This window comes from Mustela putorius, unplaced genomic scaffold (assembly GCF_011764305.1).
Source record: "Mustela putorius furo isolate JIRA1106 unplaced genomic scaffold, ASM1176430v1.1 tig00000127_pilon_pilon_pilon, whole genome shotgun sequence".
NCBI lineage: Eukaryota > Metazoa > Chordata > Mammalia > Carnivora > Mustelidae > Mustela > Mustela putorius.
The window spans coordinates 5,758,499-5,771,977 of NW_025421288.1; the positions used below are offsets into that span (position 1 = coordinate 5,758,499).

General features: G+C 40.3%; 1 protein-coding gene across 1 annotated transcript; it reads left to right on the forward strand.

The window, feature by feature from the left end:
* The first annotated feature begins 12,324 nt into the window (after positions 1-12,324).
* On the forward strand, positions 12,325-13,260 carry LOC101689478 (olfactory receptor 4D11). The gene has a single exon (XM_004770472.1). It carries the CDS (start codon positions 12,325-12,327, stop codon positions 13,258-13,260), a length of 936 nt encoding a protein of 311 aa, XP_004770529.1.
* Positions 13,261-13,479: the final 219 nt, after the last annotated feature.

A 13,479-nucleotide genomic window follows, 5' to 3' on the forward strand; every position in this document is an offset into this window, starting at 1 on the left:
ACAAGTAGTTCACTCCTTCTCATCACCCCACTTGGGCTCATGCTCACTCTCGCTCTCTCACTCTCTCCCTCAAATAAATAAAATCTTTTAAAAGAATAAAATAAAGTAAAATAAAATTAGCCTTCTGAGGATCCTAATGGTAAGCCCGTAATTTCCTGTGTCTCCTGGACTAAGGCTGAACTATGAGCCATGGTCAAAGATTTGCCTAGAATTACTGAAGACCCTCATAGATCTGCCAAGGAATGTAACAGTGGTCCAAACTTACCAACAAGCTTTCTGATTTGTTTCAGCTAGTTCACATGCTCACTGGTGAAGGCCAAGCCCAACCCTGGAGGAAACAGCTAACTAGGATGATCCTGAAATCTCCAAACTGCAGACAAAAAGCCAAGCCCCTATCTTGCTATGTGATCAGGCTCAACAATCACTAAAAGACTTCCCCTGGAAACTCCTGGGCTTTCCCAAAACCTGTTGATTTAAGATTCAGGCTTGCACTCAGAAACCCAGGGAACCCTTGCATGATGATTACCATCAACTACAAATTATTTTTAAGGAAAAGTCTGGCCTTCCTGTGGATATTGACTCCACTCAGGTAGCCTTCAACTCTGTGTTCAGTAATGGGCTGAACTGACATCCTTCCCTCCTACTTAAAGGAGCAGGATGGAATGGGATACTATATACATTCCAGATTTAGTTAATTTAGCAAATCAGCTCACCTGTACCATTGAGAATTCAACCAAAAAGGAAGACTATTAAAAGCCTTAGTTTTCAGTTCCAACAAATGGAGTTCACTAAACAAAACCCCTCCTGGCCTCTGGTATTATTGGGAAAAGCCATGATATAGCGAGAAGGATTGTTACAAATGTGCTCCAAGTGTCTTCATCCCTCTGACCAGCCTTTCCAATGACCTCCCAAAGGACTCCGAGGAAATACAGGGGCTTTCTCCAATCCTTCTCTTAAGCAGCTTGGAGAAACAGCTCTCCAGATTGGGAATGAATCTCCCCCTGTCCTTATTGACCCCAGAGCCACACTCTTGGTGCTCAACCTCACTGTTATTAAACCCCTGATGGGATTCTTTTTTTTTTAATTTATTTATTCTCAGCATAACAATATCATTATTTTTTCACCACACCCAGTGCTGCATGCAATCCGTGCCCTCTATAATACCCACCACCTGGTACCCCAACCTCCCACCCCCCCCGCCACTTCAAACCCCTCAGATTGTTTTCCAGAATCCATAGTCTCTCATGATTCACCTCCCCTTACAATTTACCCCAACTCCCTTCTCTCTAACTCCCCATGTCCTCCATGCTTTTTATTATGCTCCACAAATAAGTGAAACCATATGATAATTGACTCCCTCTGCTTGACTTATTTCACTCAGCATAATCTCTTCCAGTCCTGTCCAAGTTGCTACAAAATTTGGGTATTCATATTTTCTTATGGAGGCATAATACTCCATAGTGTATATGGACCACATCTTCCTTATCCATTCGTACGTTGAAGGGCATCTTGGTTCTTTCCACAGTTTGGCGACCATGGCCATTGCTGCTCTAAACATTGGGGTACAGATGGCCCTTCTTTTCACTACATCTGTATCTTTGGGGTAAATACCCAGGAGTGCAATTGCAGGGTCATAGGGAAGCTCTATTTTTAATTTCTTGAGGAATCTCCACACTGTTCTCCAAAGAGACTGCACCAACTTGTATTCCCACCAACAGTGTAAGAGGGTTCCCCTTTCTCCACATCCTCTCCAACACATGTTGTTTCCTGTCTTGCTAATTTTGGCCATTCTAACTGGTGTAAGGTGATATCTCAATGTAGTTTTAATTTGAATCTCCCTGATGGCTAGTTATGATGAACATTTTTTCATGTGTCTGATAGCCATTTGTATGTCTTTATTGGAGAAGTGTCTGTTCGTATCTTCTGCCCATTTTTTTATATGATTGTCTGTTTTGTGTGTGTTGAGTTTGAGGAGTTCATTATAGATCCTGGATATCAACTTTTTGTCTGTACTGTCATTTGCAAATATCTTCTCCCATTCCGTGGAAATTGAAGAAGACACAAAAAGATAGAAGACCATTCCATGCTCTTGGATCAGAAGAATAAACATTGTTAAAATGTCTATACTGCCTAGAGCAATATATACTTTTAATGCTATTCTGATCAAAATTCCACCGGTATTCTTCAAAGAGCTGGAACAAATAATCCTAAAATTTGTATGGAATCAGAAGAGACCCCGAATCACTAAGAAAATGTTGAAAAACAAAAATAAAACTGGGGGCATCACGTTACCTGATTTCAAGCTTTACCACAAAGCTGTGATCACCAAGACAGCATGGTACTGGCATAAAAACAGACACATAGACCAGTGGAACAGAGTAGAGAGCCCAGATATGGACCTTCAACTCTATGGTCAAATAATCTTCGACAAAACAGGAAAAAATATACAGTGGAAAAAAGACAGTCTCTTCAATAAATGGCACTGGGAAAACTGGGCAGCTATATGTAGAAGAATGAAACTTGACCATTCTCTTAAACCATACACAAAGATAAACTTAAAATGGATAAAAGATCTCAATGTGAGACAGGAATCCATCAGAATCCTAGAGGAGAACATAGGCAGTAATCTCTTCGATATCAGCCACAGCAACTTCTTTCAAGATATGTCTCCAAAAGCAAAGGAAACAAAAGCGAAGATGAACTTTTGGGACTTCATCAAAATCAAAAGCTTCTGCACAGCAAACGAAACAGTCAAGAAAACAAAGAGGCAACCCTGCCTTGGGATTCTGAACCATTCAAATGGTTCAAATGGAGGGAGCCTCAAGCCTCAACAGGTTATCCCTCATCACCCTGTCTTTCAAACCCCAATATTTTGTTAGCCTGAATCCCCACTGATTGATTTATGTAGCACCTTCTTTAGTACCCCATGGCTTTTTGAACTTCCCCAAACCCAAACTAAGTGCCAATCACGAAGTTTTCTTGAGCTGGCTGGCTACTGTCAAAACTGGATTCTAAAAACCCCTTATGGCCTAACCCCTATATATTTTATTTAAAAAAACAACAAACTTGACCCTATTTTTGCAGAAGATCAAGATAACTTAGCTTTTAAAGCCCTAAAGGAAAGATTGATCAATCTCCCTGCTCTTGGACATCCTAAATATCAATGTCTCTTGTTCCTTTTTGTATTTGAAAAAGGAAGGGAACACCCTTGGGGTACTCATCTGAAACATGGACCCCACCATTGACCCATAGGGTATTACAGCCAACACCTAGAGCCTGTGGCACAAGGATGCTCCCCCTTGCCTCCTAGCCATTCCTACCAACACCATTTTAGTCAAGACCATTGAAGAGATAGTCATGGAATCCTCTCTAAAAATCTTTGTATCCCATGGAGTTGAAGCCCTTCTGAATGCCCATCACACTCAACATCTTACAGCAAGTTATCTAAATCCTCTTACTAAACATGCCTCATATAAAATTCTTGCTGTAATAATTTTAACCTTGCCCCCCTTCTTCCCTCCTCTACAGACGATACTCCTCATGATTGTTTGACCCTGCCAGATCTTCTCCTGACCCCCTGTGATGACTTACAGGAAACTCTTTGGATAACATGACTTTTTGTGGTTTACCAATGGATCCTTTTTAAGAGTAATGCAAATGCTAAATATTATGCTGGGTATGCTCTTGCAACTCCTTTTGAAATCATTGAGATGGTAACTTTGCCCTTGGCTCCCTTGGCCCAGTGGGCTGCATTGTATGCTCTTGCTCAGGCCTGCATTTTTAACCAAGGACAAAACTGCAAATACTATGTTAAGTGTGTTAGGAGGTACGCCTTTGGAGTAACTCATAACTTTGGGATGCTCTGGGAATAGTAAGGCCTCCTCATTTCCAACAGGGACAAAATTTTAAATGGTTTTTATGTCTGGGAATTATTAGGTGCCATATTCTTACCAGCTGCTTTAGCTATTATCAAGATCCCTAGCTATCCCAAACTTGATTCCTGGAGGCTAAGGGAAACCACCTTGCTGATATTTCCAAAAACGTGCTTTATATACCCCAGCAGGAGAAGGGAAGAATTTCTCCTTGCCCAACAACAGCTCCGCCAATGAGAATTCAATAAAAACAGCCCCTCCCAGCTTTCTCCTCTTCCCTATAAAAGCAAGCCCCTCCGCTCTGTTCTCCAGACTTGCTTATTGTTCACCACAATTTGCTTTTCCCAAATTGATTCCTCCTCTATTCTTAATTTTTCTGGCAAAAAAATAGCTCCTTTTTTTAAGATCAACAACTAACCAAAAGGCACCTACTTAAGATGTACAACTCAGTGTTTTGATATATGGAAATGATCATAGGGGAGACTGCATAAACAAAGGTAGGATCTGTTATTTCCTATAACTGCATGTAAATCTACAATTGTCTACATAAAATTTTCAATTAAAAAAAAGCACCTGTCTATGTATATACTCAGAGATTCTCACTACAGTCCTGCCCTGTTACCAGGGAGGGAGCCGAGTCACATACTAGAGACATAATGCATCTTGGGCATCAAAGTTGTACAAGGTCTTTCATAATGTAATCACATCCTTCTAAAGTGAACACATCCAAATTGAATTCATCCTCTGAGTCTATAATATTAATAAGGTAACAATTACCAGAAGATTGTCCCATCCAAAGCCCACATCACAGTGGTTGAGAGCTGGTGTCTTTAAGTTAGTCCAGCTTGAGTAAGAATATGCACCTCACCAATTACAAGCTCTCATAATTATGTGACCCAGTGCAAGGTCCTTACCCTGACCTTCCTCTGAACCGCAGGCCTATTGGCCACCACAGCACTGCATTCCCTCAACACCTGCTGCTTAGTTAGCTCTAGCACAGAACTCAGGATCCTGTTTCCTATTCCCTCTTCTCTTTCTTCCTATCTCCCGTACTAGGTTTATGTTTTACTTATTTTTGTGTACCCAATATCAGCATCAAGTGAATATAGTAAAAACACATTAAAAGTTGCTGAATTCAGACCACTCAAGGATTTCACATTGTTTCTCATTCATTTCTGCAACTCAAATTATTGGAGGATATGGTTTAAAAAAAAAAAAAACCGATTCATTTTTACTCTCTGATAACATGATTCCCTAAAATTGACAGAAGCCTATGACATTGATTCAGACCATGCATAGACATCAAAAATGCTGGAATGTAATGAAACACATTATTTAACATTTCAACTCAGTATATATTTGTTTACTTATTATCCTATGTATAGCTGCTGGAGGTCTTTTTAAATCTTAGATCTTAAAATTTTTGAAACTAGAAAAATGTTTCCATCATGATACAAATCTAGTCCACAAATCAGAAGTTCAGAGGCACTTTGGTGGGGATTTGCCCAGAGCATCCAAGAAACAGCCAGGAGAGCTTTGTAACTAGATGAGAAGAAGCAAGAAGGAGCGAGGTAGCAGTTGAGGTCAGACAGATCATGGGGCCACAGGACCTGGCACTAGGACCCATTGTAAGAATTTTGACTTTCCCGTTAGGTAAGATAGAGGGCATCAAAAAGCAGGAGGAGAAGGGAGTTGGGGGAAATTGGAAGGGGAGGTGAACCATGAGAGACTAAGGGTTTTGAAGGGGCAGGAGGTAGGAGGTCGGGGTACCAAGTGGTGGGTATTATAGAGGGCACGGATTGCATGGAGCACTGGGTGTGGTGCAAAAATAATGAATACTGTTATGCTGAAAATAAATTGAAAATAATTTTTTTTTTAAAAAGCAGAATAATCATGTTTTAACAGAATCACAGGGGGCACTATGATGCATAGACTGAAGAAGAAGAAGGACAAAAGCAGGGAGACCAATTAAGAGGCTGCTGTATTAGAAATAATAAAGACATGACTTAAGCTAGTAAGGATGGGGTTGGTGAGAAGTTGGAAAAACTCTGAAGGTCGAACAAGTAGGATTTGCTGGTGGATCCAGTGTGGATTTCCTGGCTACTTGTGTATCCTGTGAGAACTTGGTCATCAACCCATCAGTTCCTTCACTTCCCACCTAATAACCCCATGGAGTCCTGCAGTCCTTTTAATACTTGTGTGTCACACGTCAGGACTCGCCCTGCATGGGTGACACTGCCTGAGGAAGTCATTCAGAATCCCTAAGAAAAGATATTTATTTCCCAAAAAGAAAATTACTAAGAGGAAACACCAAGGTTAAAGGGGGCCTCTGGCTAAACCAACCGAACGAGATTGTTGATGAGGAGATGAGATTGGGAGGGTGGGGGATTCTGGCTAACCTGACTTAGCAGGATTATTGCTAAAACTGCACAATGCAGAGACAGACATGGAGGTTCACAAGTCGAGTCCTGCTTAGAAAATCCAGGGGTGGGCACCTGGGTGGCTCAGTGGGTTAAAGCCTCTGCCTTCAGCTCAGGTCATGATCTCAGGGTCCAGGGATCAAGCCCCGCAACAGACTCTCTGCTTAGTGGGGATCCTGCTTCCGTTCCTCTTTCTCTGCCTGCCTCTCTGCATACTTGTGATCTCTATCTGTCAAATAAATAAAATCTTTTTATAAATAAATAAATAAAAAGAAAATTCAGGGGAGCCTGGGTAGAGTTTGGCCAAGGACAGAATTTTTTTCACTGATAGAAAATTTTAGGCCCTGACAAAAACGTGTGCTCCTAAGTGTGTGTGCCTAATTATGTCCTAATTATGTCCCACGGAAACAATTTCACCATCAGCAGATGTTTTCCACAACATCCAACTATAATCCTTCTGATAATTCTCACACCAGTTTTGGGATTAAGGAATTGGTAAATAGGGTGGGGTGCTGTAAGTCACCATGGGAGAGACCAGAAAATACTATTCCCTGAGTCTGCCCTTTTCCACGTAAAGACAGAAGAGCAGCCACTGAAATTCGCTGGCCTTCAGAGGGGTATGTAACACAGTTTCCTGAAGCTGGAGAGTTCCCAAGGTTCACGTGAACATAACCTCGGGTGGAGTCCTTGACAGAAGGTTGGAGACTTAGGTAAGAAATATATAACTCTACATGAGTGTGTGTGCCTGTGGTGTCTGGATGTCTGTGTATAAGAGTGACAAATAAAAGTGAAAAAAACTGAAATCTAGATACAATCATTAATATTCACAAATACATTTTGACTAAAAATGTGATATGTACACAAGGCGCTGTGTTCCAAGGTTCATCTTCAGTGACAGCACAGATAAGAAATATTAACCAAAAAAGGCATTGTGAGATGAAAGACCAGGAAATAAGTTCAGTCTGGAATTAGAGAAAAGGTCTTTTTGTTTTCTGGGACCCCTTAAATTTCACAGGATTTTTTGCAGGCCCTGTTTCCCCTACATGGATGTCCTCAACCTGAAATATATAGAGGTATTTCTTTTACTAAATTTAAAACTAGAGGGAAAAATAAAATATTTCAAACCTTTAGAAAATTTGAAAGAATTGTACAATAAACACAAACCCTTCCTTGGGTTTACCAAAAAATAAAAATTTTCAAGCAATGATCTTTCAAGCAATGATCTTTACCAAAAAATAAAAATTTTGTACAATAAACACAAACCCTTCCTTGGGTTTACCAAAAAATAAAAATTTTCAAGCAATGATCTTTACCAAAAAATAAAAATTTTCAAGCAATGATCTTTCAAGCAATGATCTTTCCATGCCTTCATATTTGCATCCTTTCTTTCCAGCCAATCTTTCCACCTATAAGAAACTTTTTTTTATTTTATTTATTTGAGAGAGAGAGAGAGAGTTAGCATGCCTGTGCATGCAAGCAAGGAGAGGACAGAGGGAGAGAGAGAGAGAGAGAGAATCTCAAGCAGATTCCATGATGAGCATGGGGCCCAACTGTGGGCCTCGACCCCAGGACCTTGAGATCATGACCTGAGCGGAAGGCAGATGCTTAACACACTGAGCCACCCAGACGCCCCCTACAAGCAACTTTTATATATTCCAGTTGCCTCCTAAAGCCAGAGCTCCCTTTTCCTCCATTCCTTTGTGCCCCAAACATAAATGTGACCCTCTTCATGAAGATTTCTCATAGTCTGTAGTGAGAAATCATCCTTGTCTTACATGTAGCTCATCTGTCTTCATCACTCCCATATTACTGTTAGATTCCCATTCTTTTCCCACTGCTTGTATTTCTTTCTCTCAAATAACCAAGAAGTCAGCTGATACCCCATCAATACTTGCTAAACAATCAGATGGATTAAAAATAGGAAAACACTGGAGGCGACTGGGTGGTTCAGTTGGTTGATCCTCTGACTCTCATTTCAGCTCAGGTCATGATCTCAGGGTGGTGAGATGGAGTCCTGTGTCAGACTCCACGCTCAGTGTGGAGTCTGCCTGAGGTCCTCTCTCTCTGCCCCTCCCCCCACTCAGGTGCACGTACACACACTCTCTCTCTCAAATAAATAAATCTTCTTTAAAAAAAAAAAAAATAGGGGGCACCTGGGTGGCTCAGTGGGTTAAGCCGCTGCCTTCGGCTCAGGTCATGATCTCAGGGTCCTGGGATCGAGTCCCGCATCAGGCTCTCTCGCATCTGCCTTCCGCTCAGGTCATGATCTCAAGGTCCTGGGGTCGAGGCCCACAGTTGGGCCCCATGCTCATCATGGAATCTGCTTGAGATTCTCTCTTTCTCTCTCTCCCTCTGTCCTTCTCCTTGCTTGCATGCACAGGCATGCTAACTCTCTCTCTCTCTCAAATAAATAAAATAAAATAAAGTTTCTTATAGGTGGAAAGATTGGCTGGAAAGAAAGGATGCAAACATGAAGGCATGGAAAGATCATTGCTTGAAAGATCATTGCTTGAAAATTTTTATTTTTTGGTAAAGATCATTGCTTGAAAGATCATTGCTTGAAAATTTTTATTTTTTGGTAAACCCAAGGAAGGGTTTGTGTTTATTGTACAATTCTTTCAAATTTTCTAAAGGTTTGAAATATTTTATTTTTCCCTCTAGTTTTAAATTTAGTAAAAGAAATACCTCTATATATTTCAGGTTGAGGACATCCATGTAGGGGAAACAGGGCCTGCAAAAAATCCTGTGAAATTTAAGGGGTCCCAGAAAACAAAAAGACCTTTTCTCTGCTCAGCAGGGAGCCTGCTTCCCTCTCTCTCTCTCTCTCTGCCTGCCTCTCCGTCTACTTGTGGTTTCTCTCTGTCAAATAAATAAAATCTTTAAAAAAAAATAAAATAAAAAAAAAATAAAAAAATTTTTAAAAATAAATAGATAGATAGATAGATAAAAATAAAAATAGGAGAAAGATGGAGAACCTGGAGGATGTCATCTGAATTACCAAAGGTAGTTTGTGAACATGGGACATATTGCTAACAGGCCTGACTTTGGGTGTGAGGTATCTTCTCCCCTTTTGTGTAGATAGCCTATTATTTACATGGGGAGTCCCTGTGGAAGACTTTCATAATTAGGTTGGATCTCCTCAATAACAATTGAGTTGGTGTTTCTGATGATCATCTTCTCTCTCTTTAAACTAGTCAAGATTGACAACTAAGCTATCATTTAGTTCAACACACCCCATTTACCGATGATACCCCAGTATTATGGTTACCCAACATAGTACTCATTGTAACAGGTTACCAGCCTATATGCTGACACTTCTACATATTTAGTTCACCTATTCCTCACAGCTTCCCTGTGAGATGAGTATTATAAGGCCCCATTCCATGGATGCAGAAGCGAAGTCTCTCATTTGCCTAAGTCATAAGGCCAGGACTTGAGCCCAGAAAGCTCTCACAGCAGAAACCATGCACTGGACTTCTCTGGTTTGCTAAGATGATGTCAGACAGGAAGCTAAATCAGGCAAGCTCTCTTCTTGCTATCATACACTGTCACCGTGCTTGGGCCTTTCTTACTGCCACTGAAAGAAACACATCTCCTATTTTCCTCAAAACAGTATATTCTGATGAAACTGTTTTAGAACTCATGTTCTGGGAAATATGCAGTCCCTCCAAAAGATTGTCGGACTATTTAAAGACTCTGTGTTTCTGTGACAGTAACTGACCCAGGGTTTTTCTTTAAGATAACACACATATGGGCGCCTGGGTGGCTCAGTGGGTTGGGCCGCTGCTTTCGGCTCAGGTCATGATCTCGGAGTCCTGGGATCGAGTCCCGCATCGGGCTCTCAGCGGGGAGCCTGCTTCCCTCTCTCTCTCTCTCTGCCTGCCTCTCTATCTACTTGTGATTTCTCTCTGTCAAATAAATAAATAAAATCTTAAAAAAAAAAAAAAAAAAGATAACACACATATAATCACATTGACTATGGATTATAGATTAGGCAATGCTCTAAGTATCGATGGTTTAGCAGAGATTAGTTCATTTAACCCTCACAAAAATCATATAAGGGAGATGCTGTTGTTTCCAAATACTGATGCAGAGACTCAGACCAAAGGGTTGAAATAACTTGCCTGTATTCAAATAAGCAGTAAGTGCCCAGCTGGGATTTGAACAGGAGGGTCATGACAGAGCCCCCCCAGGTACCTGCTGTATGCTACAATGGGAGCTTTTTAGGCCTTCCATATTAAATGGACTTTGGCCAAAATTGCATACAGGTAAAATAAAGCTTGATGGGAATGTGAGCTAAGTAAAAAGAATTATCTTTACTGGAAATGAAAAACACACCCAAAAAAGTCAGAGGGAAGTGATGTTCACCTTTCTGTTATTTCTGATTATGGTTAGAAAAGGGAAATAAACTGCAAAGAAAGAAATTAAGGCCTATTTCAAGGATTCGTGAAAGAAAAAGAAAGGAACTCAAAAACAGGAAGATTATACAGTAAGTATACCTTTCACCTTGTAAGAAACTCCAAGCTGTTTTCACACGTGGTTGTGCCATTTTCTGTTACCACCAGAGCTCTAGTCCCTGTCCGTTTTCGCCTATTCTTGGTACATCTGTCCTTTTTATGTTAGCTATTCTAATGGATGTGTGCAGTGGTTTTAATTTACACTTCCCCAGTGATAAGTGATGCTGAGCATCTTCTCGTGTGTTTATTTGCTATCCCTATATCTTCTTGTCGAAGTGTCTGTTCAAACTCATTTATCCCTTTGTATTTCATTTGGGTTGTTTGTTTCTTATTATTGAATTTTAAGAATTACAACCACTCTACTCCCAGGTACTTACCCAAGAGAAGTGAAAACATACACCTGCAAAAAGGCTTAAAAATGACTATTTATAGCAACTTTAATGTGTAATAGCCAAAAACCTAAAAAAAGCCAAATGTTCATCAACAAGTGGATGGATAAACAAACTGTGGCTTATCCTTATAATTAAAAGGAAGAAAATATTAGTGCCCGCAAACACATGGGTAATTTTATGGTTGCAAAAAAAAATCAAAAAGGAAGTCTATGTTATAAGATTCAATGTATGGAAAATTCTAGAAAATACAAACTACTGTATAGTGACAGAAAGCAGATAAGTGTTTGTCTGAAGAAAGAGGGGCAAAGGGAGCATATAACAAAGGGTCATAAGGACACTTTTGGGGTGATAGATACGGTAACAATCTTAAGTATAGTGATGTCATGGATATATGGTGATATCCAAATATCAAAGTACACACTTCAAATACGTGAGTCTATTGTACGTCAATGATGGTGCTATAAAAAATAATAATAATTTTTAAGAAACAAACTAAAACAATGAATAGAAGAGAAGATCTGAGATCTGACTTACACTTTTGTTTCCATAGCTGAGGAGCTATTCAACATGCAGGGGTTTTGGTACATAAAATAGTGTAAAATAAAGGTGGAAATAAAGAAGCCTTGTTAAGCAAGAATAGACCAATAGAGAAGAATTTCATGACTTTAAAATTTTGTCATTTTTCATAGAATTAAATTTGCAATTTAAGGAAGGGAGGAGTGTTTCTGTGGAGATCAGTCCATAAAGAACCATTTTGCAGATAGGGGTTCTTAAACCATTTAAGTGGAGCATGCAATCTGAAAAGAAACCAGACACATTGCCTTACCCACACACCAAACTGACCCCATTTTTATGTCCTTCATGCCCCAATAGTTCCTTTCTGAATATTTAACATCTGCCTATTTATCTTGAATACTTAGAACTTCTATACTTAGAATGTTGTTTTTATGCCACATCTAAAATATTTCTAATTTTTAATTAGATGCATGTTTGTGTTAATCAGATGTCATTTTCTATACATTAGCAATAACCTCAGGACAGCTTTTCATGTGGTAATAGGAGCACACTCATTTTCAAGATCTAATACCTAACTCTGTCTGATATATTAAGGGACAGTGAGCACTTTCTGAAATAGTATTTTTCATTTTTCCCAAGCTACACAAAGAAGAGGAAACATGATTCAATGGAGTTGGGAAATAGCACAAGGGTAAAAGAATTTATATTTCTGGGACTTACTCAGTCCCAAGACCTGAGTTTGGTCTTATTTCTTTCTTTGTGTTTGGTGTACATGATAACTCTTCTGGGAAACCTCCTCATCATGGTCACTGTGACCTGTGAGTCCCGCCTTCACACTCCCATGTACTTCCTGCTCCGCAATCTAGCCGTGCTTGACATCTGCTTCTCCTCCATCACTGCTCCCAAGGTTCTCATAGACCTTCTGTCGAAGATAAAGACCATCTCCTATACAAGCTGCATGACACAGATGTTCTTCTTCCACCTTCTCGGTGGAGCAGACATTTTTTCTCTCTCTGTCATGGCCTTCGATCGCTACATGGCCATCTCCAAGCCTCTGCACTACGTGACCATCATGAGTAGGGGGCGATGCACTGCCCTCATTGTGGCCTCCTGGTTGGGGGGCTTTGTCCACTCCATCGTGCAGATTTCCCTGTTGCTGCCCCTCCCCTTCTGTGGACCCAACATTCTTGACACTTTCTACTGCGATGTCCCCCAGGTACTCAAACTCGCCTGTACAGACACCTTTGCACTTGAGCTCCTGATGATTTCCAACAATGGCTTAGTCACTACCCTGTGGTTTATTTTCCTGCTTGTGTCCTACACTGTCATCTTAATGATGCTGAGGTCTCACACTGGAGAGGGGAGGAGGAAAGCCATCTCCACCTGCACCTCCCACATTATTGTGGTGACTCTGCACTTTGTGCCCTGTATCTATGTCTACGCCCGGCCCTTCAAAGCCCTCCCCTCAGATAAAGCCATTTCTGTCACCTTCACTGTCATCTCCCCACTGCTGAACCCTCTGATCTACACCCTGAGGAACCAGGAAATGAAGTCAGCCATGAGGAGACTGAGGAGAAGACTCATGCCTTTCATGATGGAATAGTGTAAGAATCTTCAACTTATTCATCACCAAGGACTCCTTCCATTATTTTTTCTATAGAGTCATATTTATATACTTGAATATATTGTCAATAAATCAACTATACTTACTAGATAACAATTTATTTTCCTATTTAAGTTAATAGATTACTAATGACTCAAGCTTCTGGTAAGCATAAAGTGATTTATGAGTGAGACTGAACTGATTGTGTATTTTTATTCG